We start from the raw sequence: 27,342 nt of genomic DNA, 5'->3' as shown, positions 1-27,342 counted from the left end.
CCTCAGCAGGGCTGGATAAACTGGGAGGCACTTTGCCAGAGCAGGTGGGAGCAGGAGGGAGGGATGCACCAAAACCACCATGGACACCAGCACTGTGCCACAGCACTGGGCTCCTGTGACTCTGCTGTCCCTCTCCACACACGGGCACTGAGGACAGAAAGGAGGCGGCAAAATGCTCAACTGCTGTAAAACTGGGTAACCAGGAGGAGAAAAGCAGGGTTTGCTTCCTTATCCTTTCTGTAACCCCAAGGGCAAAAAGGATCAGTCTCCTGAGCTCTTTCTGGCCCCACAGCTCCGAAATGAAGCACCCATGCAAGCCTTGGGATGAGCATCCTCCACTTCCCAAAAGGGGCTCCACTCTTGACGAGGCTCATCCTTCAGGTAGCAGGGCCCAGCCAGACCCCTCCTCCCACCCATCTCACTGCTGATCAGTCAATCAAGTTTGAAGGGCAGCACCTTCCCTGAACCATTTGATTTGAGTCTGAAAAACATGGGACCCAGAGCCAGAAGGGGAGAGCGGGCAGGGAGCCACTCGCCTTTTGAAAGCAGGCTGCAGTGCAAACACTGCTTATTAACATTGACTAGGTCAGAAAATGGGGAAAAACAGAAAAAGAGAGAGAAACAAATGCATCCCTGGCACAGTTTCCAATTGATTGTCTGCCATGAAAGCAAAAGCCAGCTGCCATGTTAATTATTCATGATGCCTGGCTCAGAGGGGAGGAAGAGGGGCTTATGGAAGCCACTCAGCAATGGAAAATTTGCATACGTAGATAGCAGAGTTGGAAAAAGAGGTGGAGTGCTCCTGTACAAGATAAATGGGATGCACAACATTTCAGCATTTCCTGATGTATTTTCTGTGGCTAAAGAAGTTATTCATGCTGAGGTCAGCAACAAGTGTGTATGGCTGGGTGTGTGCACAGTGACACTGAGTGGAGAGGAACCACAGAGGTTTTTTAGGTGTGACCAGAGTCACTCATTGGTTGTCCCTGTCACAGGCATTTCAGGTTAGAAGTTTGCATGGGGTACAAGAAATCCCAAGGGAACAACAAGAAGCTCATCCATGCAGAATGAAGGATTATGATCATGGTAAGTCACATGTATTAAGATTGTAAATGGATTTAAAAGAGCAGCTATAAGAGTAATTACACCATACACCCGAAAATGGGTGCAAGCTGCTTGTGTAGCAAGTCCAACACTTTCACTGCATGAGGAAGGTGTTTGAAAGCCCCAAAGAACTGAAATCAGCACTGCAACTGCTGGAGGTGGGGTGAGATTTCAGCCTAGGGACGTGCAGTAGCAGGGGGAGAGAGCAAAGAGTGAAACAGCAGAATTTTAAATACCTTGCCCCTCAATACAGCCATACATCACGAAAAGCATGCAGAATCATTTGGGGTAAGCAGGCAGTCACAGGAGGTGCTCTGGTTGCTCTGCTGTGTCATCAGCTAAAAAGCGAGTACAACACTCAGAAAAAACAGCACCTTTGACCTCCTGAACAATCACTTCTCAAGATTCCAAATAATTTTCATGCTGAACTTAACTTTTATCTTGAGAACAGCCTTCCCTTCTCCAGTTTCTCCAGACATCGTATAGCTCAAAGGGCAATATCCCCATTTGGTTTTGGACCCCTTAGAAGGTGATTTCAGAAGTTGAGCACATGTGGCACACCTGTCCCACACCTGTATGCAGGTGCACACAGCAGGTACACAGAATGGTAAACAGAAATGATGCAGACCATTAAAATTCATCTCACCAGCACCCCTCTCAACTGGAAATGCTGCAGAGCTGAAATAACTTCTACACAAGTTTAGAGAGCAGGACTTGGCTCAGAGCAACGAGGTAAAAAAGAAAACAATCAGGAAGGGAGATATGGGGAGACACAAAAAAGGAGAAAGGCTCCAGTCCTAAATACTGTGAGCAAGAATGGCTTAGTCTCTTGCATGAAGAGTTGCATTGTGCGGACCTGTCTCAGGAACTCAGTCAAATTCCAAGTAATTGCCAGGAGCTCTGGGGCCTGACTTCCCACACTGCCTACCCTGCACCACCATTTTGGCTCCTCTCAGGAGACAGTTTAGTGTTTCTTTTCCTACCACATCCCCAGCAAATTTTAAATCTTTCTCCCAATTCCTCTGGATTTTCCAAACTGAGAGGAAGAAAGGAAGTCTCTTACACTGCTCATCTTGGAAAAGATGGCAGATCAAATCCCAGATCTGCACACAGTTACAATTATCAAGTCCATCCCAGTTTTTATTCTTCCTGCCTTTTTGAGTTGTTGCCCCCTCTCTCATTTATCTCCCATCCCACACAACCAGCTCCAGTCCAATATCCTTTCCTGGTCAGAGTTGCATCCTGTCTTTCAGGCTTCAAATTCACCCCCCTGCTGTGAACTGAAGGCATCTGATGGGAATTGCACCAGGATGTGGTGGAGGAAGTCACCCATGCCCTTCCCAGCATAACACACACAACCCATTCGCTCCTGTGATTGGGTCAGAGCCCTTGGATGTGAATCCCATTGAAAGCCAAGACTAAATCTCATTTGCACGTAATATGGGAACACCAGAAATTAACATTTAATATCACCACAAAGCCTTCTGGGCCCACCTCAACCCCCTGCAGAGCCCAACAGCCCCAAAATGTTTCTTCCAGGCCTTTTCCCTGATGCTCTGCCCCCAGAAGAAAACCTTGGCAGCTCATCTGAGCCCCTGTGGGATAAGTGGAAGGAAACACACTGACCTTTCTTTGCCCACCGGACAGTCCCCTCGCTGGAGTGGACGTGATTTTCAAATTTTGTCTGCAGGACTGTGGCCCTCTCCTGGACTTCCTGAGGGTTCTCGCCACAGGATTTCTACCAGGGAGGTGGGAGGATTAGAGGAAAGAGAGAATTTGAGTCAGGAATAATGAAGCAGTTTACAATAGATTTAATAACAGTAAAATCACACAGCAACTACCCAGGGGCCAACAAAGGTAATCCTCTCAATATTACTAGAGGAAAAAAAAAAAATCCAGATAAAGATGTTAAAGTCAGAGCAGCCAGTGAGCGCCGTGTGGTGGGGAGAACAAATCAGTTTTAATTTTGTGTTTTCTAACATCTATCACGTATCTTTTTCCCTTGCTTTTTTTTCCCTTTTTTTTTTTTTTTTTTTTTTTTTTTTTTTATTCCAGGTTCAACAGGCTGGATCCCGCTGCTTGTTTCCATTGGAGTTATTTGGAATAACTCCCCCCCAGACCCTACACTAACAGGTTCAGAGTGGTATTCCAAGTTCCCCTGGGCACTTCCCCAAAATACCCAGGGCAGGAGACTATGAGATCCACATTCACCCCCAAGCTCCAGAGAAGAGACCAAATTCAGCACCTGTGAACAAAGGCAACCAAATGAACTTCTCATGAATTCCAGCATGGATTTCTACGTGAAGTTTTCTCACTGTCAACACATATTTGACTGGACCTGCCATCACTTGGCTCCTCTAGAGCAGGACAAGCCCCTCGCACCAAAGGCACGACAGAATAAACTTCCTCAGGCCAAGAGAGCAATTTTGCACGTGTTCCAGCTTTCCTGGGATCAGACTGCAGGATGCAGTTCAGTAAATAGAAAACAAACATTCCTGGGAGCAAAGCTGTTACTGGGAGGAGAAGAGAGGCTCTGTCCCTCTCTAAGGGATCCAGGCAGAGAAAGGAAATGTGGAGCAGAAAACCAGTGAAATTTTTGATGGAAAGCTGACAGCAAAGTGCAAAGCCAAGCATCCATGGATGTGCACCTCTCCCAGAAAAGGGCCACAGGTTCTCCAGGGTTACTCAGACAGGAACCAGCATCCAAGTGTAAGAGTGCCAGATCCAAGGCAGCAACTTGATACTGGTCAGACCCCTCATCCGAGCAGGGCTGACTGAATACAAACACCCAGCTCCTGGGATTCTGGAGGAGGCCTGTGCCAAGGCAGCAATCCTGTTGTTCTTCTCTGGCAGATCTGCATGCTAATGCTGCGAACCCCTCTTTCCTCTGCACTGCTGCCAGTCCAAAGGAGCCACATCCCACTGACACCACAAACCCCAGTGACCATGGGGGCTGCCAGCACCTGACACAAGATGTTCTGCTGTCCCAGATGTGCCACTCTGTACCCAACAGTAAATGTGCCCAGAGACAGACCACAAATGTAGTTTAAATGCCCTGCACTGTGCCCTCCTCCCTGGAACTCAGGATCCCACAGCTTCCAGCCACTGGGTTATTCCTCAACAAAGCAAACACACTTGGGGCTGGAGCTACTGCTCACTCACTGCCTAGGCTGTCCACCTGCACGTCCAAAGACAACCTGGCTATTTTAACACAGGAAGTCTCCCAGATTTCTGGTCCCTGCTGTCTCCCAATCCCCTCAAGAAGGGCTCAAAACCCAGCTCACAGAATCACAGCATCATTTAGGTCAGAAAAGACCTCCAAGATCATCGACTCCAACCTTTGACTGACCATCATTTTCTCAACCAAACCACGGCACTGAGTGCCCCGTCCAGTTTTACTTGAACTCCTCCAGGGATGAGGACTCCAGACCTCCCTGGGCAGCCCCTTCTAACACTTGACAACCCTTCCAGTGAACCAATTATTCCTGATGTCCAACCTGAACCTCCCCTGGCACAGCTTGAGGCTGTGCCCTCTCCTCCTGTCCTTGTTCCCTGGGAGCAGATCCTGACCCCCACCTGGCTGCACCCTCCTGTCAGTCAGGGAGTTGTGTTCCTTGAACCTCCTTTTCTCCAGGTTCAGCCACCCCAGTTCCCTCAGCTGCTCCTCACATGATTTACTCTCTAGACCTTTCCCCAGCTTTGCTGCCCTTCTCTGGACACTCCTTTCAGAGGTGCCTTTGACTTCAGGTGTGCCGGTCCATCAGCTGAGACCATCCCCAGCCCAGGGGCCTCTGCAGAGGTTTAATGAGCCCCAAGTGGAGCTGCCTCCCCGAAGTGGCCACTCCTTGTTGTCACTACCAAGTTTCCACTGACGTGAAACACAAAACTTTCTTGCCCCGCCTGCTCCTCCCGGCCCCCAGCACTTTCCTTTTGTTAAGCCTCCTGGCAGCACCAAGTGTCACCTTCCCAGCGCTTTTTAATATGAATGTGAAATTAGTGAGGTTTGCCCTTTCCCCTGGCGGACAGAATCCTCTGTTATTAAAAAGTAAAGCACTTTAATAATGAAAACTTTTTCTCTTTTTCCTGTGTTTTAACTGTTTAAAATTAATGAGAAGGGCATAACGGTTGTCAAAGCGATATTGAAAGCCGGGTAGCCAGGACCGAATAAGCACGAAAATCCCTCCAGAGTGTTAAATAAACAGTGCTTCAGCCCCCTCTGAATCCCTGTGTTGGTTATTGTATACATTCTGTAACAGCACTCAGAATAGATCTGAGCACCGGGGAGGCAGAAAGGTTTCAGAATTCCAATAAAGGCCTCAAATTAAAGACAGCCTGGTGCGAATTCCAGGAGAAAATTAAAGAGACCTCAAGCTTAAGTGACAGGTGACTTGCTTCTGTGTCACAACTGTCAGGGGATTTAGTGATAATATGGCAATATATTACAAAGGACTTTTCTTATTCCCCCCTTTAGGTTTCAAAATGAGGCATCTCTTCTTCCCGGTGCTGGGGGAAAATAAAAAAAAAAAGTAAGACAAAAAAGAGGGATAAAAAACTAGGTGCATAATTTCCAAAGTGTGAGGTCAGTGCAAGAGATATAAATAAAAAAGAAGCAAATGGCAGGAAACATAATGTCCTCGGAAAACAGCTTCTCCCCTCCTCCCATCTCCACCTTGTCTTTTATCCCCTTCAGACCCTTGAGACAGATCTCATTTTAAAACTGCACCCTAATGGGCACGAAAAAAACCTGTGTTTGATTCCTGTCTTACAGGGAGGTTCATCTAAAAAAACAAAAAAACCCCACCCCATTAAAAAAAATAAAAAAATCCTAGATTTAAAACTGACTCAAGAGGCAAACTGTGAAAATAAAACCTGCCCACGACTGAGTGTCTGGACAGATCAAATAAATCAGTGCTACTGGAAGGGCATGGAAACCATTCCATGTGCCTTACTCACACAAGCAAGCTTTAATCCTGGTTTGGATCAGCAGGACAATTAATTTGAGACCTCACACATTTTTCCAAGACCCCAAAGATAAAAGCCCACCCCAGAGGTTTGCTTGATCTGCTCCCCATCTAAATTTGTTCCCTCTGTTAAACAAGCAGCACTGTTGCCATCATGGAGAAACAGTGGGATAGGAGAACTTCTTCTACCTTGTGATTCCTTAAAAGCCTGTTCTGGCAGATCCCAAACCACTGGCAGAAAGACTGTGGACAATAACAATATTTATAAGCTAAAAGAAGAAATGCAAGGGAAAAAAGTCAGGATTCAACCAGGGGAACTCCCAAAAATGCCAACTCCACCAGTAAAAGACACATGGGTTTCTGTCAGAAGAAGGAAACTTCCAGTGATAAAGATGGCAGATTTTAGGTGTGAGAGGTTGGGATAAGTACTGAAAACTTCTGATTTCATTAAGAGAACATGATAATGAAAAAGAAAAATTGAATCACAGTAAGACTAGGCTGAGGTAGAAAAGTTCATTCTTAAAACAGGAAAAAAAAGAAAAAAATAGAAAGATGGGGAAAACCCACCAAAAAGCCTGGCTGTAACATCTCCTGATTCCATTATACTTCAAAACAAAATGAAGGATTTTGTTTTAATAACAACTTTTTACTAACCTCCACACACCTTCTCTAGAACTCACCAAGTCCCCCATGCCCCCCTCCATAAAAGTTGAAAGATCAAATTTATTCTCTTTGTAGGTAGGTGAACATTCACACGCCCAGACATAGCCACATATATATTTCATATACCTAAATATAAAATATACATTTTACAGGCACTTCAGCTTGCTCCCTGGCTGCACACAGAAGCCCAAAAAATACATGTTCCAACGTGGTACTTATAATGGACTTGAGTTGAGGCAATGAGGACTGAAGAGCATCATAATGAGGTTCCTGTGTGGAGGACTATAATATATACATGACTCAAGAGCATGGAGGGCTGAGCAGCAGAGCTGAACCTCCCTCCAATGGCAACATCCCAACGGGATCAGTCTCAGCTCCTCCTGACACCTCCTCAATCCCCCTCTGTCCCATGCAATGTCCCGCTGCATTCCCAGCTCACTGTGCTGTCCATGTGGCAAATGTAGGGAATTTCATAGAGATTAACCCTCCTGAAAACTTGGGAAATGCCCCTGCAGCTTCTGAGCTGACCATTCAAAGTCTCCACGGCAATATAAAACGTGGAGCTAACATACAGGATGGGCCCTTGATTGCATTTAACATATTTTTCAAGTAATTCCTGAAGGAGATTGTTTCATATTGACAGAACTGCAGTAATTTCATCCCCATTAAACGATAAAGAATTTTTCCCATGAAGAGAAACGCTATTCTTAAATCTCAATTCTTTCAGATTGAGTCACATAAAACTGGTTATTCCGTATTTCTAAGTTCCTGCAGGAGATTAAAACACAGCCACAGTGGATGGATCTCAGCTCCACTGAAGGCAACAGCAAAATCCCACTTGCTTTGATGCAGAGGGAAAAGAGGGATTTAATCCCACCTTTGAAAGCAGAAGGAACCAAGTCCTTGTGTGCAAGTTCCTCCGTGCAGCACCTGGCACACCAGGGCCTGCCCAGCAGCCCTGCTGAGCCAAACCAGCAACTGCTCCTTTCAAAGAGGGGCTGGGTTTAGAGCTTTTTGGAAAGAAAGGGAGAAAGCCAAAAGAAGAGTATTTAAAAAATTCTGTGCTTAAATGCATAGAGCATCTGACAGTTTGAAAGCATGGTAGAAACACCGATTTGATCAGTTTTGGTAGCAAGCAGGCTTGGTTAGGTTTTTGTTGCTAAAAAGGCATTTCCTCCTGCCACTTTTCAAAAGTTAAATCATAATTTCCTGCAGCAAAACATATTCTCTTTTTTGCCCACTTCCCATGAAGTAACATTTGTCACCCAGTCCAGAACAGAATATTCTGTCCCATGCCAGTTAACAAATTTAAAGTGCAATTTTTGCATAAATGTATTGTTGAAAAAGTTTGCAAAGGAAATCTGAAGTTACCCCCCCACCCTATAAGCACATTTGGGAGAAAAGGAAAGTGTTTATACACAGAACTATTTAAAATAATTTCTGCAGTAACAAAGCACAACTGAACTTGGTTGAATTAAGAGATCATATCCTAGGCATGATCCAGACATTTAAAACACATGCATTACAGGCTGATTTCAGCCAAAAACAGTGGTGGGAGAGAGCTTTAAATAGAGCTGCACCTCAGCTGAGCTCAGATGTGGCTTTCTGTGAGGTGCAGGGCGTGCAGGAGCACTGAACATCTTTCACAAGCGTGTTTACCAGAAACACCATGGCTCCCACCAGCCAGCGCCGGCAACGAGGCACCTCAGACACGGGGTAACAAAAGCACGAGCAGGCAAAACAGCAACAAGAGGGGAAAAAAGTGTGTGCTGCATCATGCTTGACACATTCTTGACTTCCATTCAAAATGCAGGTTCTTGCAGGGTTTAATTTGCCAGAGAGCAGCAACGCCCGAGACATCAATTGCAAATGAGTGAATTCTGTGAATTAGCAACTTGAAGGCAGACCCAAAGCTTGCCCAGGTCAATAAAAAGGTGCTTGTCGACCCAGGGAGCTTTGTTTTAGGCTCCAAGTAAATACATATGGTAAAAACCCCTATGTAATACATCACCAAATGCATTTTCCTTGTTTCTTCAGAGAAGTTTAGAACCATTTGTCATCTCCAACAGTATTTTAGTGCAGAAAACACAAGAAAAACAGAAACATTGTGTGGGAAAAAGCACAGAGCTTTTGCATCCAGAAACCTTCCCTATCTGTTACAAAGATACTTGCTGAAGAGTTAGCAAGAAACTGCTTTCTGGGAACAACAAAAGACTGAAATATTGTGATATAAGGTAGTTCTATAATTATTTACAGTGCCTGACATCATGGATGTAAAGACAGACGCTAAGGCAGGAATACTTGTGATGTTTAACTGGCAAGTGAAAACTGGAGCAATTCCAAAGCACCAGAATAACTCACCTTTCTTCTTGGTCTGTGCAACTTGAAGCGATCATCTTTCATCAGGCTGGCTAACACCTTCTCCATCTTTAGCTCTGAAACACTGAAGCAACGAAGATAAAAAATTACTATTTCTCCTACTTTGAAACATGGCATGGAATGAGGCACAGACTGGTAATGGAGAGCAAAACCATTGAGATTCACAGTTCAGCTTAAGAATTCGTTCCTGAAATACACGAGGCCTTAGCCCAGACACTCCCTCAGCACCCCTGAAAGTGCAACTACTGTAAAATCCAAACCAGTGCTTTCAGTGGCACAGAGACACAGGAACCCACAATCTTGTCACTGTTTTAAATCACCAGCACACACTCCAATTCTAGGAGAGCATCAAAATAACTGAGGGTGGACTTTCCACCCGCTGAAAGTCTCCTTGGCTCTCAACCAAGAAGAACTGATTAAAGAAATAAATTGGATTGCACTTCCATTATTTTCGTAACTTTTCTTTCCTTGCACTGAGAAGCAGCAAGACAATTGGGAAACACCTGGTTATGCTTTTCACCAAAAGAAACTCAAGACAGAGTTGAAGCAGCTCATAACATTAATGCTTCTTGTAAATTTGCTTTGTAACTATAAAGAAAAAGATCTGCAACCTCCACTTTGAACCCAGGGGTTGTCCAACATTTCTTTTTTCACTTAATGCCGTGGGCAGGAGCAGAAGGTCGGTTGTGCAGCTGGGAGAAGGAGAGTGACTGAGGCACACACAGGCTGGAAACACCTGCTCCACTTAGTTTGCTACTTCTGCTACATCTTGTCTCCTCCAATTTAGCTTCCAGAGTCTCTGGAATGAGACACAGTGCTCAACCCTCACTCAAAGGATGATGCTTTCATGTTTACACACATTTGTTTCCACCCATGTTAGTGACCACACTCACAAAACTGAAAAGCTAAAACCAAAGCTGTGCAAAGACACAGCTCCTTCCTCTCACAGTGACTCAAGCTCAGAGGGCAACAACAAAACCTGGGGGAACTTTTCCTATCAAACCAATTCTCCTGCAGCTTCCTTCCCTCTGGTCTTCCATCACTCTTCCTTTCCCACAGGATCCCACATGATTCTAACTCCTTGCTACCTCACTCAGGTCAAAGCTCAGAGGCACTTCCCAATGGACAAACTCACCCTCCAATTCATTTATAGCCTCAAATGCCACCTCTGACACCAGCCACACAGTTTGATTTCCTTCCCTGCTCTGAGAACTCACCTTCCCTCTCATCTGAAGTGCAAAGCCAAAGCCCAGCCCATTAGGGACCCCACAGCACTTTTTTTAAATACAGGAGACTCAGTCAGCTGTCCTAGCCAGGCTTCACACTGGGCATTTATTTTCATTCTGTCGACTCACATTCCTCCTGTAAGCTCAACCAGATGATTTATTCTCCAGTCTTGATTGCAAGGCACTGCTGGGTCCTGCTATGGCCCAGATATGGAAATGCTTACAAACCTGCCTCATTTCCAAGTAAGCAGTCCTGCTTAAAGGTGCATTTACAGGAGACTACAAATTCTTTGTCTTCTTTAACACTGTCTTAGGGGATGCACATGCACCAGGTGACAGCACAGGTGCAGCTGTGCAGCTCCAGGCCATTAATATTACAGCTGCATCCAAACTGGGTCCCATTTCCAAGGGAATTACTCAGATCATACAAGCTGATGTCTGGGCCAAAATTTTCAGTAATGGGCAAAGGTCATCTCTAGAAAAGAAGCCAAGGAGTTCACTTGGGATTAAAACCAATGCAAGGAAAAGAGAAATCTTTGGGGTCCAACAGTTCTCAGATTCCTGAATCTCAGATGGTCAGAAAGACACCTGTGGTTTCTGAAAGGAAGCGTTGCTGATACTCAGTTTGTAAAGTACAGAAAGAAATTACCACAAGGGTATCGTCTTTCTTTTCACTCAAAGCTCTCTAACACATGGCTAGCAGGAATGGAGGAATCTCTGCCACACCATGTGATGGGATATTGTGATCCTCACCTGCTCCCCATCCTTCCCAGTTAAAGCAACAAACACCTTTACTTTTGCAATCTGCCTTTACCTCAGCCAACTCAGCATCACAGCATAAGGAAAGGAGACGCTCCAGAGGAACAGCCATCCAGCCTGGAAGGGATGGGCCAGAGTGGCCATAAGACACACTACAAGGGAGATCAGCCCCACCATGTGCAGCTGGGTCAGCCCACGCACAGATTCCTTCGCAGAGGATGCAGAGAAAGGCGGGGGAGCGATGGGGGAGAAAGGGAAATGGAGCATAAAACGACAACCGAGGGTTTCTCTGTTTGGTTTTGAGACGTATAACAGCAAATTAAAACATAAATGGCAACCACTTAAGCAAGAGGAAAGCAGACCTCCCCCTTCCCCCTGCAAAGGTTGCTTTGACACCGCTATGAATGAAAATGTCAAACCTTTGACATTGATTTGTCAGAGTTGTCACCCCCTCTCGGGTCCTCCCCTCGCCTGGCGCGTCGCCAGCAACAGATCCCTGAACTGGGTTCACAGCAGGGAGCAGGCGAGGGAGCCGGGAGGGGGGAACAGCACAACCCCAGAGCAGGCAGGGAAACGACTCGTGCCTTCACGGTGATGCCTCTTCCTTTATAAATTAGTTAGGCCGCCGTTAGCAGATAAAGAAATTATCTGATAGCTGTCGAGGCAGGCACTGCGAGATTGCAGCTGAAGGGACTAGAAGAGACATAAAGGAAAAAAAAAAGTGAACCTCACATTTCTTCTGCTTGTTGCCTCCTCCGTTTGAAGGGAAATCTGTTAGTTGTGCTTGGAGCTGAGACAGAACATTTTGGAGTCTAACCCGTTTTTTTTAAAGAAAAAAAAGGAAAGAGGGAATGCAGAGAAAACATGAGTGTGCACGTGCCTGCACATCCACATACAGCTGGGCAGAGCAGCCACAACTTCCAGCCACACAAAGCCCAAACAGAAAGTTGCAGAGAGAGGCAGCTTTCCTGAGCCCCAACGGGAATGACTGATCTCAGCAGAGCCAAAGTGAGATCGTTTTGGCAAAGGCTAACGCTGCTTTTCCACACTGGAAGCCAAGGAGAGGCTTCAGGTACCGGTGAAAATTAATTGCGAGCGATTTCCAATTTCAAAGGCAGTCATCTCTAATTCCGAAGTGGATTTTCATCCAGGAACAAAGCCACGTCTGCTCTCATTACTTCCGACTCTCAACATTCCTGGACTTACTCCCATGCATGCTGGGGTGGGTGGAGGGGTTTAGGAAAAAACTCTGGGTCAGATCCTCATCCCCTGTAAACCAGCAGAGCACTGCTCATTTACACCAGCTGCAGGGACACATCTCATGCTTTGTCTTCTTCAAAATACATATTTTATGAAGTATTTACATTTCAAGAAACCCAGTGGGAATTTCATTTAAAAAAGGAAAAAAAAACCCAACAAATTAAAAAAAAGATTCACAACACATTCTCATCCTCGACAAAAATCCCAGAGATTCAAAAATTAGGCTAAGAATGAAAAAAAAAAAAAAAAAAAGCCAACTCCAGTAACTTGTGCAGACCAAGTCAAAAGCTACAAAGACTTAGGGTAAAGGAACAGAAATGAGCAGTGCTTAAGAGGCTCAGTGACAGTCCAACACACGCTGTCTTTCGCCCTCGCACTGAATTAAATTGTCAGGATTATCATCATAATGCTCTGTTTATGAAGGGTAACGGCAATTTGTGCTGATGGCACTTGCTGCCTTGAGCTTCAAGCTGCCTTCCTGCATCTTCTCAGTAATTCATCAGCTCCCTGCTCTATCCTGGTGCCCCTTCTCCTCATCCACGTGGGAAGAGCGGAGGCCACACGGCTGCAGAGAGGCCGAATCGCCCCGTGCCCGTCAGGCACTCACTGCCTTCCCTCTGAAGATGGGGGTCAAGGAAGGCAAATTACACTCCTTTCTGGCAAGTCCTTTATCTGCAGGGCAGCGCATTTTATGAAGAGCATAAAACAAACAAATAACCAAGAAAAGGCAATCCCCAGAGTTGTCTGGCTCTGAAAAGTGAAGGAAAAATAAATTCGCATAAACCTCCCTTGCTTATTCAGAGTCTTCAAGATTCCTGAAGACCATGGCCAGCTCAACAGCAGGTCTCCTTAGCAGATGTAATTGCCAGCCTGAGTGACACTTCCCTAAACTTGTTAAAAAACAACAGCATTGGATAAAAGCATTAACATTTAAAATAAAAAGGAAGGAAATTTCCCTCTCCTTCCTCTAACACTACCAAAATATTAGAAAATAGAAAAATAGAACTTTCTACTTGGAGTTAAAAATTCACAATTATGTGGGATTTCACCTTTAAATGTCAGTGCTGTTTGTTACATGAAAAAAACCCCTGTCAGCTTAGCCTTCCATGTCTTGCTGGTGTCTGCTTAATAGATAGTTACCTGGGATGATGGATGGCTCTTTGTTAGACCACTAAATGGCTCACAGCCTAGAATAAGCCTGTATTTACTGCCAACATTTGTTTGTTTCAAGGATGCAAAACCAAATTAGATTCCAAGCAGCTCCACCCGACAGAAACACAAGAAATAAAAGGGAACTAATTTGTGCATGAGTTTACAGGGCTCCATCAACACTGCTACAACACTGAAGGGACTCTGCTGATGTTCTCAAACGCTGAGAGACAGCAGAGCAGGGAGCAAGGGGAGGCACAAACACCCAGCTGGCTGCTGAGGAGGCTGGAGATCCTGCCTAGTGATGCTGAGCAGCCAGTTGTGGGTTTTCTCCACAAAAAGACCACTGTGCAAGCAGAGCTGGACTAAAATCTCATCATGTGTCGGCCATCAGGTACCTGACTGCACACTGGGCTGGTCCTTACTGAGCCTGGCTTGCTCTCCTTGCTGTCTACTCCCAAGTCCAAGCTAGAGCTGGTTAAGAGGAGCCTTCCCAGGCTTGGAAGCACACCCCACTTTGGGTCTGCAGAGCCCACCCTCCCTTTTTGCCTTTCAGGACCACACTGGGCTCTCAGCACTTGCCAAAGCCTCTCCTATTCCTGTCACAAGCCACTTAAACAACACATCTTCGTCAATTATCTGCCAGATATGACCCACAGCTCCCCAGCAATTTCTCCCCCAGATCTCTCCCAAAGGGCCAGCACAGTCTCTGCCAATATGGTGTGCCATGCAGGCAGATGGCCAGGCAGCATCTGACAGGCTCGTTTGACTTGTGATCTCCACATAGTCACGATTTGAACCCAGGGCCAGAGAGAAAACAATGGAGTGCAAAGGATCTCCGACTATCATCTCCTCCCTGCCCCTCACCACACACATTCACTCATGCACAACATGTCAGGCTGATGATTTTCACACACTTCCCCTCTTCTCCTTTTGCTAGTCTGGGGCCAGGCCTGGATCACAAGAATTAATAAATTCTTATTAAAACCTGCACGAGACACAGTCCCGCTGAAAGTGCCACGGAAGGTTAATTAGCAAGGATGAGCTGAAACTTTTGTTCGCGTTTCTGACTCACTTAATCTTGTGAGAAGCCAGCAAGCTGACATATTCTGCCTCCGAAGGCGCCAGGACGAGCAGGCTGCTCCCGCGGCAGCCAATGCGCGCCGTCCTCCCGATCCGGTGGATGTATTCCGCAGGTGAAGCCGGAGCGTTGTACTTGGGAAAGGGGAAGGAGGAATTAACAGGATGCAGCGTGTTAATTATAAACGAGACCCCCAGCCCGCTCACCTGGAACAAAAGGCACACCCCCACACGCTGCACCTCCTGAGGAGTTGGGCTGCTTGTAACGCGCCTCAGCCCCGGAACCATCACTCAGCCCCTCAGCCACGGCAGCTTTTTGACATGTGAATGTGACACATTGGCCAACTTTCAGATAATAGGACAGTTTCCCTGTCTCAGTGTCTCTTTCTGCCTTTTAGATTTTATTTCGATACAGGCACGTCAGAAACCTGTTTGCTTCCCCTAAAAAAGCCCCCCAAATCTAATCAAATCTCACAGCAAAGAGCGCCCAGGACTGCCCACATGGAGTGGGGAGCTGCCTGCTCTGCATTTGGGAGAAAAAACACAAAAGAAAAAACAACTGATGCCAATTTGGAGTTGGGCTAAATTGCTTTTTTTTGGATTAAAGCAAATCATGGCTGGGTACAGGGTAGAATAAATCTAAGAGAGAGGAGGAAGTGCTTTCAGCAGTGGATGACACAGGTAGCAACTGTCTTCCCCTGTCCAACTACCAGGCACCATGAAAATGTTCCTTAAAGACTCCCCAAATATAGCAGTGCCTCTCATTTACCTAAGTGGGAATCAAAACTGCCCAGCCATTTGCAAGATCTGATAATGGGTGACACATTTCCCTCCCTTTAACCTCCCCCTATTCTTTCCCCCCCTCCTCTCTTTCCTGGAAAAAATGAACATGCACAGAGATACTGCTCAGAAATGAGCCCTCAGCAGTTTAACTGGAAAAAACCCAACAACCAAAGCCCACTCTAGTGTTTATACCTGTGCCCTCTGGCAAAGTTTCTACTGGCTAGAGGTGTGAGTAAGATGCTGTGAGCAATCTAATTGCTCCCTGCAGGTCCTTGCTCTTGGACACAGCCCTCAGGACAGCTGAGATTTCGCCTTCTGGACACACAGAAGTCTCCCAGGGCTTTAGGTAATTTGCACTGCGTTCTAGCACTGGCAACTATATCTTTGGTTAAATTATATTAATATACAGATCTGGGAATTAAAGACTTCACTTCCACAGCCTTCTCCGACTAGCTGGCTGCTACAAAATCATTCTTTTTTTAAAAAGCACAAAAATCAAATCAAATTTGTTACCTGAAGGGATGAGGTAGAAATTAAAAAGCTTTGTTGAGGCTCTGTGCCCTGTTCCTTTTACCCAGGTGTTGCTTGATACATGTGAATCTCTGGATCAGTTTTTCCTCAGTTCAACTAACCTTTTTTTAATTATAAATCTTTTATAGAAATGAAATCTGCCTCATGCTCTCAGCCTCCTCTTTGAAACGACAGGCTGCTATTTTTAAGGTTCAATCCATCTTCCTTTGTTTTTATTTTTTTTCCCTAAGACTGTATTTCTGTCAACAGCAATGCAGCAGTGTGGGGTTTTGTTGGGCTTTTTTTTTTCTTTTCAGGGAAAATCTGAACCATGCAGTTCTACTGGAAGCTGGATGCCTGCAGCTACTCAGCCCCAATCCAGCCAAGGCTCACTGGAAACACTCAGTTTCTCTAGGTCACTGCACTGACACTATTGGGCTACTCAATGTTTAACATCAGGAATGCACTTAAACTCCTCATGGAACTGCCTCCCCAGCAAGCTAGGAAAGAAAGGAACAGAACTGCAAGAGATGGCCAGGATTTCACAAAAATTGGCTTCTTGGGTGGGGAAATGGAAGGTGTTTTATCCCAACCAGTGAAAACCCCGGAGTTATTAAAGAGAAAAACAGACCAGGGATATGGTAGCAATGCTGTATCCTGGCAAAACCCAGAGTCCCAGTCCTGCAGCCAGGAACTTGGAGGTCTCCCACACCTGTAGGCATCAGCACCAGGACCAGCCAACTGCAGGAAGGTTCTGGACTGAGAAGGGATTTCATCTGAGCAAGGCTGCACTTAACACACACAGACACACAGAGCAAACCCACCTGTACAATCCAGGTCACCTGAGGCAGGTCCAGTCCCCGTGCTGCTACATCCTTAAAATTAATAAGGAAATCACTTTAGTAAAAATCCTTTGGAGCTATCAGCAGAGTGAGGAGTCTTCTGGGATGGCAACTATGTCTGAAAGCAATGCTGGCTAGGCAAGTAGGAATTTTATGTGTCTAGTTTGGGGGAAGATGGACTGAAGGTCAGAAGTAACACTGAGGGTTTAAAATGCAAGGATTGTTAGCAGACTAATACAATAAAAAATGATCCACTACTATGGCCCAAAGCCTGGAGGATAGAAACACCTATTTCAGGATGGTGGTGTTGAATTACAGCATTTCCTACAGCCCCTTTGCATTATATCTGACAGAATCCACTGTGTAAGGGGCAGCGATACCTTTGGTTCTTCAGTTTGTTTCACTGATGAAAAGAGATCTTCTCATGGGCACCTACTGCCCAAACACAGAGAGGCAGAATTAAACCTCTGAAAGGCAGCACGATTTCTGAGCACACCTTTCTCCACAGCAAATCTAAGTACCAAAACCAGACTTCTTATGATGAAAAGGGAAAAATAAAAAAATAAAGGCTAGCAGTCAAGAATCCCTGGCCTTGGGTAGAACGTCCAAAGATACACTGATCTCTACCTACAAATAATTAGTTGTTTCCTAGGTGATGGTCTGAAGTTGAGGAGCAGAAGACTTGCAGGTCATGGGGCCCTAAAATAAAAGGCCAATAAACAATTTAGCAGAATCTGCAGGAATCTGGAGCACAGCTCAAGGAGAGGGGACTTCAGCTATGCCTTAGATTTGCAGTCTGGCTTTGATTTGGAGAAACAAAATGCAGCCGTGAAGAAAAGAGTCTGAAGCTGCTGTCAAGGTTTTATTTGATGTGCCAGCTGGTGAGAAAACCTATCAACTTGGAGAAGGACTTGAATGAGACCCTTTAGTTATCCACAGTCAGAATAGCTCCAAAAACATACCTCTTCAGAGAGAAACGAGAGTTTAAATCCTGTCCAAAATGGAGAGTGCAAACACATCTCAATCTCCCTTCTTGATTTTCTGTTCATTAGTAATGTCCTCACATACTCCTCGGATTTTACATTCACCAGGCGCAATAGCAGAGCAGGTGTGCAGATTTCACTCCGTTAGGAAATGTTTTGCAACACATGTATCTTTTAGCTAGTTGCAAAATAGAATATATTAAGGACGTAAGCAGGAGCTTAATGTACTAAAAATGTGTCAGCCACCCACTGAAGTGTTTTCATGCAACTCCCACACACGTTAAAAGAATGGGAAGCTGATGTTTTGGCAGTCAAAGGCCTTCCCATAAGCACTAACCAGGCTGTTTTGTGGCTCCAACTGCAGTAAAAGAGGAGACACTTTCCACAGCGCCCACTCCGAAATAATGCACACTCGCACTCCAACACGCTTATTAAGGAGTGACTTGTTCCCAGAGTCAGAATGAACAGATGTACAAAAAGCCATTTAAAGGAGGTTGGAGGAAATAAATCAAGGGGAGTCGGGAAGCGTGTACAGCAGTTACCAGGATAACAAGACTATAAACTCTACAGCGCGATCACACAGGAGCGCTGACGTCTGATTCCGAGCTGGCTGGCTCTGTTCTTCCACGCTGACAAGGCTTTGGTCTTTTCCTTTACTCTGTGCTCCTCCTCACACCCAGGAGCTGAGGAAATGCTGTCTGAGGAGAGGGCTTTGACCTTGAGACAGGGCAGTTTCCCCAAAATAAACCAACAGCCAAGCCAGCCCTGTGGTCAGGAGCACCTCTAATAGGGGAAGGAATAGACAACGTGGGCAGGAGCCATCCCTCTCATCCATCCAGATTCTTTTCCTCCTCTTCCAAGACACATTTTCTCAACATCTCAGCTTGGAAAATCACTGCCACAGACAGCATTTTCATGTGCGTTTGCCCAAGCTGAAAAGGTTCACCAAAAGCCTCATAAATAGCCAGGGAGAACATTTTAGGAGAAGGCTTCCTCCCATCACCAGCCTTGCATTCACGATTGCTTTCACAATGCCACCAACTCCACTCAGCTGTTACTGACACATAGCAGCAGCTACTCTCCTGGGGGTTCCCTTGGCTTTCACAAGTCTCTTGGGATTTACTGGTAATTGGAGTGTTTTGCAAACTCTCAAAGATTCCTCAGTATCAGTCCACCTGTGTCTCCTCTAGCTGCTTTTCCTCTAAGACCCTGATAGAGAGCAGCAAGGTAGGACTAGGGTAAAAAGTTTGAGTTGATTTGCTTTCCTCTGCTGGCAGAGCCCATGAGTTTCAACTTCTCAGAATTTTAGAAAAATATTTGTGGGTCACTTTTCCAGGAGAGAGAACACAGCTCAAACAACAACTATCCAGTTTTACATTTATTCCACTCACAGAAGCACTAACCTGCTGCCAGTACTCTTTCAAGAATCCCAAGAGATTTTCAATATACCACTCACCCCTCTTTTCCACTGCCTCAGATGGCGCTCCCCTTTCCACGTGTGACCTCACACCACCATTCCTTAATTACAGGGAAATCAAGGATATGACACCTCGGCAGGTCACTGCTGCCTCCTTTCCACGGGCAGTGGAAGGGCAAATTCTTCAGTGACCATCTCATGGGAGCAAAAAAAAAAATAACCTACACCAGTGCAGTTTTAAAGAAAGCCCAGATGCCAAGCAAACACAATAACCTGAAGCCTTAACCATGTTCCTGCCCTGATCCCAACTGCAAGGCACACAGGGGCACAGGATCAAGGAACAATCCACCTGAGGGATGCTAGAAAGGCTGAAATGTCTGCTTTGAATAATTCATGTTACCAGCCTGTGCTTGTGGTTGGGGGGTACAGGGGTGGGTGCAAGAGAATGGGATACAGGGGGTGGGTGCCAGGGAATGGGGTACAGAGGGTGGGTAAAAGGGAATGAAGGGCAAAAAGGCCACATTGAAAGCGAGTCCTGTCACTGCAGAAGATCAGAACCAACAGGGCCACAAAAGTTTTGCAAGGGCCTTGGTTTGCTCAGTCCCTCTCACACGATCTAATTAGGGCAAAGGAAATTGCTAAAGTTGCTTTTGAAAGACACTCAATGGTGAGGTCTTGAAGGCCCTGAGCTTGACAATTGGCTGCCTACATGAGGCCTAGAAGTACAGATGGAAGGCAGCTTGCTCAGGTGCCAGGCTGTCAGTTGGATTAAAATGACTCATTTATTTACCAAAGAACCTCACAAAGTGCTTTAGCTAACAGGCAGAGAGGGCCTAACGGCTCTCCAAGCTGGGGAAGAAGCTCTCGCGCCTTCCCGGCCTGCCAAAAGTCATTACTGCCGAGTGTGGAAAGCCATCAGCAGGGTAGAGACCCCCGTCGGCAGGGTGACAGATTGGGCTGCGTAATCAGAGGAGGAAGGGGAGAGCACAGAAGCTGTCAGAGGCGAAAGCTCTTGGCTGGGGCCGCCAGAAAACTGGCAAGATGAGTTAGCGTGATTGAGTAAACAGCAAACAATCTCCAAACGATCTTTCCTCCCTCCCTGGAAGAGATGAACTTGTTTAAAAGGCACATCCCAAAGGAAGCTGCAAAGAACTTTCAGTGAAGGAGAGAGAAATAAATCTGGACGAGACCCTCTGAGATACGTGGCCCTTCTTTATTTTCTTGTCTGCCAGCTTATATTGTCTGGCAAAAATATTTTATGGAATATATTAATATACATATGACATAGAGCAAATTAATAAAAGGAACAGCAGGTCCCATTGCTTACTAGAGCGGAAAGATGGGTGGAGAACATGGCATAAGGGACAAGGGAAGGACGGCAACATTATTTGTGTTGCTCTTTTGTGAGCCAGGTTTCAAAATTTTGTGGGCACAAAACGTGATTTCATAGTGAAAAGAACAGAACCACCTTTCTGCAGAATATTTTTTTTTGCTGCTATGGAGAAGAGTGTCAGAAAAAGCAATGCCCTTAGAGGCAGGAGGTGGTCACAGAGCCTGGCTGCCCTTTGGACATCTGCGTTGGGGAGGCACCTGTAATGTGGGACTGGTGCAAAGTGTATCTCTATATTAAGGTGTCCATATGGTCCCCATTACTGTGGTAACAGGCCACCTCCTGGTTTCAATGCATTTGTCCTCCCAACATCTCTGTAAGATGGAACTGTGCTACTTTCCCCATTTTACAGATGGGGAGTTGAAGCACAGAGAGATTTTGGACTCACACACACAACTCACTGTGCTTAACGTGCTGACCACGTGCCAGCTGAGCCGCAGTCACCGTAACCATCAGGATCTGCATCCCTGCCTTGCAGGAAATGCAAAGTGGCTTAGATTGAAGAGGAGGAGGGTTACAATAAATGTGTTACCTTACACCACCCTCTTCATGGCAATCCAGGTTACTCCACACTATCTCCCATTTATGACCATTACCTCCCATTTGTGACAGCTCAGGAGCAAACCCACAACTATTGCTGCTCAACTGAGATGTGGTTTCTTGCCTTGTCACCCCAATTCCATGTTCACCTGCACAGAGTCTGTGGCACAGCAAGAAATCAAACCGTATCTCCAGTGTCTCAAGAGGGGAATCCCATCCACTAAGATTTCTTTATCCAAATTCTTCTTCCTACCTTGCCAAGAGCTGCACATTTCCTGACAGATTTTTCCTGTCACAGGCTACATTTTCCCTTCAAACCTTCTCACCCAGGAACTGATAGCCCAGTGATTGCAATGGTTCTGCTTTCTCTTTGTCTAAAACTGAGCATTTACCTTCTTTCCCAACCCATTAAATTGGAATTTCAATAGCAAGACACGTACCTGACATTCCTCAGTTATAGGCAGCATATAAGTGCATCAAGAACAACAAAGTTTAGCTATTTATTTTTTAGAATTTACCAAACACTTTTTATCTTCAAAACAATCTACACCACTGAATGATTTAAGCTCTGCTCTCCTCCCTAGTTCAGATACTCAAGTACCACCTCTGTATATAAGGAAACCAAGTTAAAGTTCCACTTACGCACTGCAAAGATGCATTTTGACCTTGACCAAATCTCTGAAAGGTTGTACACACAAAGCAGGACCAGAATGTAACAAGTAGAATTTTACAGGTGACATTATATATAATTTGGCAATGCTAAATCAAACACTCCTATATACATGGCACTCCTAGTTTGAACTGTGGGCAGAAAAAAGAGAAAATTCAGCCCCCCACTCTCTGAAAAAATTGCAACTGGTTTCCTTTAAGAATAACATGCAGCAGGAACAGGAGTCATTTCAGAGCTGGAGAGGGTTTCTCAGCTCTAATTACTCCCGATCGCTGTAATTTACAGGTTTGCGGTGGGTAGAAATCGCCAAGATTCACACGTTTTCAGATCAACAGCTGCCACTATTAGAGAGCAAATTGTGCAGCCTTCTGCACCACTGCAGCAGCCTGTGGCCCCAGCAGGTCAGGAGCGAGAGGTGAAGGTGCCACCACAACCCAAGGGTGCCACCAAACCTCAGCAGAGGACAAGAATTTCTCCCTCAGCATCCTTGGAAGGAGCTTGAAGGGCACAAGGTGAGGAGAGCAGCAGAGCATGAGCTTTTCCAATGACCCCTTCTCTGGTTGAGCTCCCCCTTCCACCTCTGCAGGTGGTTGTTTTTACCCTTGGGGTAGGTATTAAGATGGGAAATACCACATTCCATCCAATTCTCCTGGCAGTTACGGGGTACACTACAAATCAGGACTGCATTCTACTGGCTGCATGTAGAGGGCAAGGTTCCAGCTTCAAAGGAACAGATTTTTCTAGACATAAGACCGTGCAAAATACTTGGTGGTCTCTAAGATAAGACATACATTCTTCCTGTATATGGTAACTCAGCAGAAGACCATATTAATAGTTTGCAAAGAAGGCCTCAGTCCTTACTTAACATGTGAGATGCAGAAAAAAGAGATGACTTTCCTCAAGGTCAGACAGTGAGCTGGAATTAGAGCTCAGTGCCAATTCCTCTGGTTACCCTTAGGGATCAGACAGGCCCATTAGTGTGGAGCTGCAAAGGGACTCTGAGTTACTCACAGTGCAAAGCAAGATGCCAGTCTTGGATTTTAGGAACTCCTGGAAGACCTCTGTCCTTTCCTAGAAGGTTGAAAAGGAAGAATTAAAAGACTGCTTATGCACATGACAATCGAACACAAAGCAAATTAGCTAAGGTAACAATTTAACTGTGTCTTGTTCACTAGCTCATGTACAGATTCAAAAGCAAAGGAATTGGCCTCATGAGTGCCAGTCAGACTCTTCTTGCAAATGGAAAAATCTGTGGCACACAGGTGTGGTCCCAGGTAGGAAGGCAGTGTCTGGGGAAGCCTGGATGCATTTGGTCAAATCAGAGCAGCCAACACCTCCACAGTTTGCACAGAAACATAGCCTGTGTATGCCAGAAAACAGGAGCTGTTTTACATGGAGAGGGGATCCACAAAGGATTAGGCAGCACCAACAGAAGCACTGGCACGCTTTGTGGGCAACACAGGCTTTTGTAGAAGCAAGCAAAGCTGGACATGTTCACTGCTGTCTGTCCAGTCACACGATGGGCAGGATAAGCCCATTTTGTTGACACAGTGATATAATCACATCACAAGAGATCAGCCTCATCATGTGCCCAATGGGGCATGCACACAGCCACTGCTCTGACACTGGAATTACTGAGTGTCAGGGATGCTCAGCTGCACAGTGAACTGCTGTGGGACAAGTCTTCAAAGTAACAGGGCAGGAGAGATGGCCAGAAATCCCTGCCCAAGGGGGAAAGGAGGCACCCTCCCATGCCTTCCCCTTGTACTGGCAAAAGCCACCATTGGGGCTGATGACACTGGACTGAGGCTGTTCCCTCCCACTGGGGTCAGAGGCAGGTCCCTGTCCCCATCTCTGCTCTGCACCACCACAACTCCTGCAGCCCCCACTCCTAACACAAGCTCAGGCCCACAGGCAGCACCACCCACAGCCCCCAGGTCCCAAATTATCCCCCCAGCAGTCTTTGAGCCATTGAAGGGAGCTGCAGGCACCCAGTACAGCCCCTTAGCTCCCTTCAAAAGCCTCCTGCTCTGTCAGCCCCCAAACCTTCCCAAGCACATTCCAGTTATTTTAACTAACAACTTGTTTTCCACAAATTGACTCCCCAACTCACATTACATCACAATGATATTTGCTATCTCTGAGCACCAATAACCAAAGGTCTCAGCAGAACTTGATCTTCCCTTGCCAATACCACCTCTGCACCTACAATCCCTTTTCTACTGGCCTTCCAAAATATCCTTGTTTCCAGGTTTCAAGCTTTTCCCTAGAGCTCTGGCTAGGAGCTAAGTGAATGTCCTGTTACCTTGATGATAGAGAAGAAACCTTTCACACCTGACTCCCAGCTAGAGGTGCTGTTCTAGAAAAGAAGAGAAGCTTGGGCCTTGCTGACACACTGAACCCTCTGCTGACAAAAATTAAAGAAGAGAGCACGCTGTATCTTGTTGACAATGACAGCAGCCGTGCTCAGCAGTACCATATGGGATCCACAATTTAGCTCCATTAATGCTCTTAATTTGAAGACATCAAGCACTAATTACACACTGGGTACTAAAAAGGCAAAACCCTTCCCCTGGTGCCAGCTACTTAGTGGTGTTCTGTTGGCTTAACAGCTGGTCAGGGTAGAGTTGGGCCAGACCAGGCCTGCTCACTTGCTCAGGCAGGCAGGTTGAGGAAAGGCCAGACTGCAGGGACAGCAAAGCACATGTTTCTGGTCTCCACAGGATGGGAATGAGTGAGAAAAACAATGGCTCTTCACCTCTTGCTTCATCAGAAGAGCTCTATTCATTTACCATCTCTGCTGTGCAGCTCAGAGTAGAGCGGCAACTCTCTCCATCACAGACCAAGGGCAGGATCAGGGGCTGAACTTCCAAGGGAGGTCTCTCAGCTATTGAGAGAAGCTCTGCAGTGACAGTTCATCTGACACTCTCCTCCTGGCCTCTCAGCCCTCTGTAGCAAGCTCCAACCTCTCCACTCAGGCCTAACTGGCTAAAACCTAAACCTATTTTGGGGTAATCACTGTCATAATGCTATTATTCCATCCCAGGGAAAACAGCAAACTGTCAAGACACTGTTCTTCAAACCCAAAGCCAAACTGCTCCAGCCTCACCTATTGGGGGCAACTTATTAGGTAGCAATGTTTTGGGGCTTGGATAAGGTTTTCCTTCGGCATTAAAAGTCTATCTTGGCTGCGTGAGAGAGAAGCATGGAGACATAAATGGTTTAGTGCACCCACTGGGAATAGAGAATGGCTGCTCTGCTGAAATAACATATTTGCCTCTTCAGGTGTGTTTTTCAGATACAGCTACCAAGGTACTTTCCAGAAATGGGACAATATCCTTATTCTCATTAGCAGATGGAAGAGTGAGGCCCCTAGAGGTGAAATGATTCTCTCTCCTCTCTTCTGCCCTCCTCCCCAAAATAGCCACATAATAAATCATATGGAATAAGGAATAAAACTGCAGGTCCTGACATTTTGAGAGTGCTTACTTCCTGTTCCATGTCGCCATGCAGACGTAGAAACTGTAAGCTCACAGAGGAGAGGGATGAACGCCCAGGTTGCTCTGACTCTGACCCTCCAGAAAGGACCTTAACAAGGAGCTCGTGGTAGAATTCCACTTGTTCACAGCTGGAGAAAAAGATGATCATCTTGTGGCGCTTTTCAAACTGCAGGAAAAACAAGAGGATTGCACATGACCGCTTCCAAAGGCCTCTCCCAATTCCCTGATCGTGAAAAGATCCAGGTGATTTACACTTCTGGAGATGTATCATTATCTGGGAAAGGATTACAGAGTCTGACACCAAACAGTGAGTTCACAAAAGAAGAATGAGTACATGCTGCACAGGGATCTCTCTGCCAGCATGAAAGACACAACAGCACCTCAGCTCTCTCGTGGTTCAAGACGCACTTCAAAGCCCTGGATCTAATCCATGCTATCCTCAACAGAGGAACAGATAAAGGAGTTGGAAAGGACAAAGGGCTACTTAGTAATATAAATGCAACCAGAGTCTCACCTTGCATTTCTGCAGGATAAAAGCTGCTAATGTGACAAGCCTCAGTTTGCTGGGGACCATCATGACATACTGTTGGAGTGTCTCAGGAACAGCAAAGTTTTCCCGCTCCATGCAGTTTGATGAACTGCTGGCTTCCCTATTTGTTTGAGATGCTGGTTCAGGCACCTTCTGGAGTTCATCTGCTATGGAAATGCTGACAGGGTCATTCAAGCTGATATCGGCCAGGCGTGTTACTCCTAAACCACAGGAAATGAGAGATATGTGAGGCCCAGTCTGGGCTGGGATGACGTGCTCAAAGAAAAAAACCAACTAACGCAATTCCAGTGAAAAAGAGTGAGGGGCAAGGACCCAGTGAGCCACCCTCAGACACTGCAGAGCCCCCTCACTGCAAACCTCAGCCCTTTCAGGGCTTACCAGGCTTAGCTGCTGCGAACTCCACCAGAACCTTCACAAGACACTTCTTCAGCTGACTGTGCTGTTTCACAGTACATAAATGTCTTTATGGACAGACAGCATTTGGCAGGCCTGCTTCTAGACGTGTGTGGAAAAAACCCAGCGGATCTTCACTCTATCAAGAGTGCAGGAGTCACGAGGCCTGGTTCAGCTCCTGCCTCAGCAGCTGACTGCTTGCATGATACAGAGCAAAGCACACAACACCTCTCCTGCCATTAGCTTTTCGCCTTAATTCTGCGTTTGTAAAGCAAACAAATGAACTTTCGGGTTCATGGTGACTTTGCAATGGAATTTGGGAGACATATGTGGAGACCATGGAAGTACATACACTGACGGAAATTGCAGTAATGAAGGAAGTGCCATAAGCCAAAGAAATTAACAGGCATTATTCCACTTCTGCAAAGGGCTTCACACTGGGCTGTAACAGAGGCAGACTCAACCAACTACTCAGCAGTTGCCTGTGCATTATTCAGCTACAAGAGCCCCCATCTGTCCATAACCCACCTTCGGTGAGGGTGGCTGAGAGCAGCACGTTCTGACGTGTCTCTCTCTCAGCGTTTAAAGCGTTGAGTATCACAGCCACATCCTTCTCAAAGCCCAGGTCCAGGATCCTACAGGAACAGGAGAGATGGTTAAAGGTGCTGTAAGGAAGGAGAAAGTCTTAATACTCCATGACATCTTTGCAATGAATAACTGTCCAACAATCTGTCCAAAGCGGGTATTTTGTCCTAATCCCAGACATCTGGTGCTTGGCTGAGGCCACTGAGCATGAATGGCTTAAGATCACACTCTCTCTCATACTTTTTTTTTAATATTTAGTGAATTATGCTGCAGAGGGTATGGTAATAATTTTCCATATCTAAGCCCTTGGAAGTTTACCTGTCTGCTTCATCAATAATCAGCCACTGAGTGCAACGGAAATGAATACATTCTGTGGACTTGATGTGATCAACCAGGCGGCCAGGAGTGGAAATGAGGATGTTTATCCCTTTCCGTAATCTGTGAAGATTTAAAAACAAAAAATAAAACCCAGGCAAGAGAAAAAAAAAAAAGAAAGAAAAAACAACCCCATGCAGGTTAGGATGGAATAGGACCCAGAGTGAGGAGCTGGAACCTACAGAGGTGAAAAGTGCCACAGTAAATTCAGGGACAGCACTTC

General features: G+C 45.9%; 1 protein-coding gene across 1 annotated transcript in view; it reads right to left on the bottom strand.

The window, feature by feature from the left end:
• The window catches only part of DDX31 (DEAD-box helicase 31), a 43,608-nt gene that overhangs the window by 10,314 nt on the left and 5,952 nt on the right, over positions 1–27,342 (bottom strand). The window contains exons 10-18 of the mRNA XM_048325217.1: positions 27,063–27,182; positions 26,688–26,794; positions 25,731–25,966; positions 25,206–25,382; positions 22,728–22,787; positions 16,699–16,749; positions 14,577–14,716; positions 9,090–9,171; positions 2,731–2,842 (exon numbers count right to left, since the gene is read on the bottom strand). Coding sequence (XP_048181174.1) covers positions 2,731–2,842; positions 9,090–9,171; positions 14,577–14,716; positions 16,699–16,749; positions 22,728–22,787; positions 25,206–25,382; positions 25,731–25,966; positions 26,688–26,794; positions 27,063–27,182 — 1,085 coding nt within the window. The remainder of the gene's footprint in view (positions 1–2,730; positions 2,843–9,089; positions 9,172–14,576; positions 14,717–16,698; positions 16,750–22,727; positions 22,788–25,205; positions 25,383–25,730; positions 25,967–26,687; positions 26,795–27,062; positions 27,183–27,342) is intronic.

Source organism: Corvus hawaiiensis, chromosome 21 (assembly GCF_020740725.1).
Source record: "Corvus hawaiiensis isolate bCorHaw1 chromosome 21, bCorHaw1.pri.cur, whole genome shotgun sequence".
NCBI lineage: Eukaryota > Metazoa > Chordata > Aves > Passeriformes > Corvidae > Corvus > Corvus hawaiiensis.
Note: the sequence above shows the minus strand (reverse complement) of the source record. Positions and strands in the feature narration are given on the sequence as shown.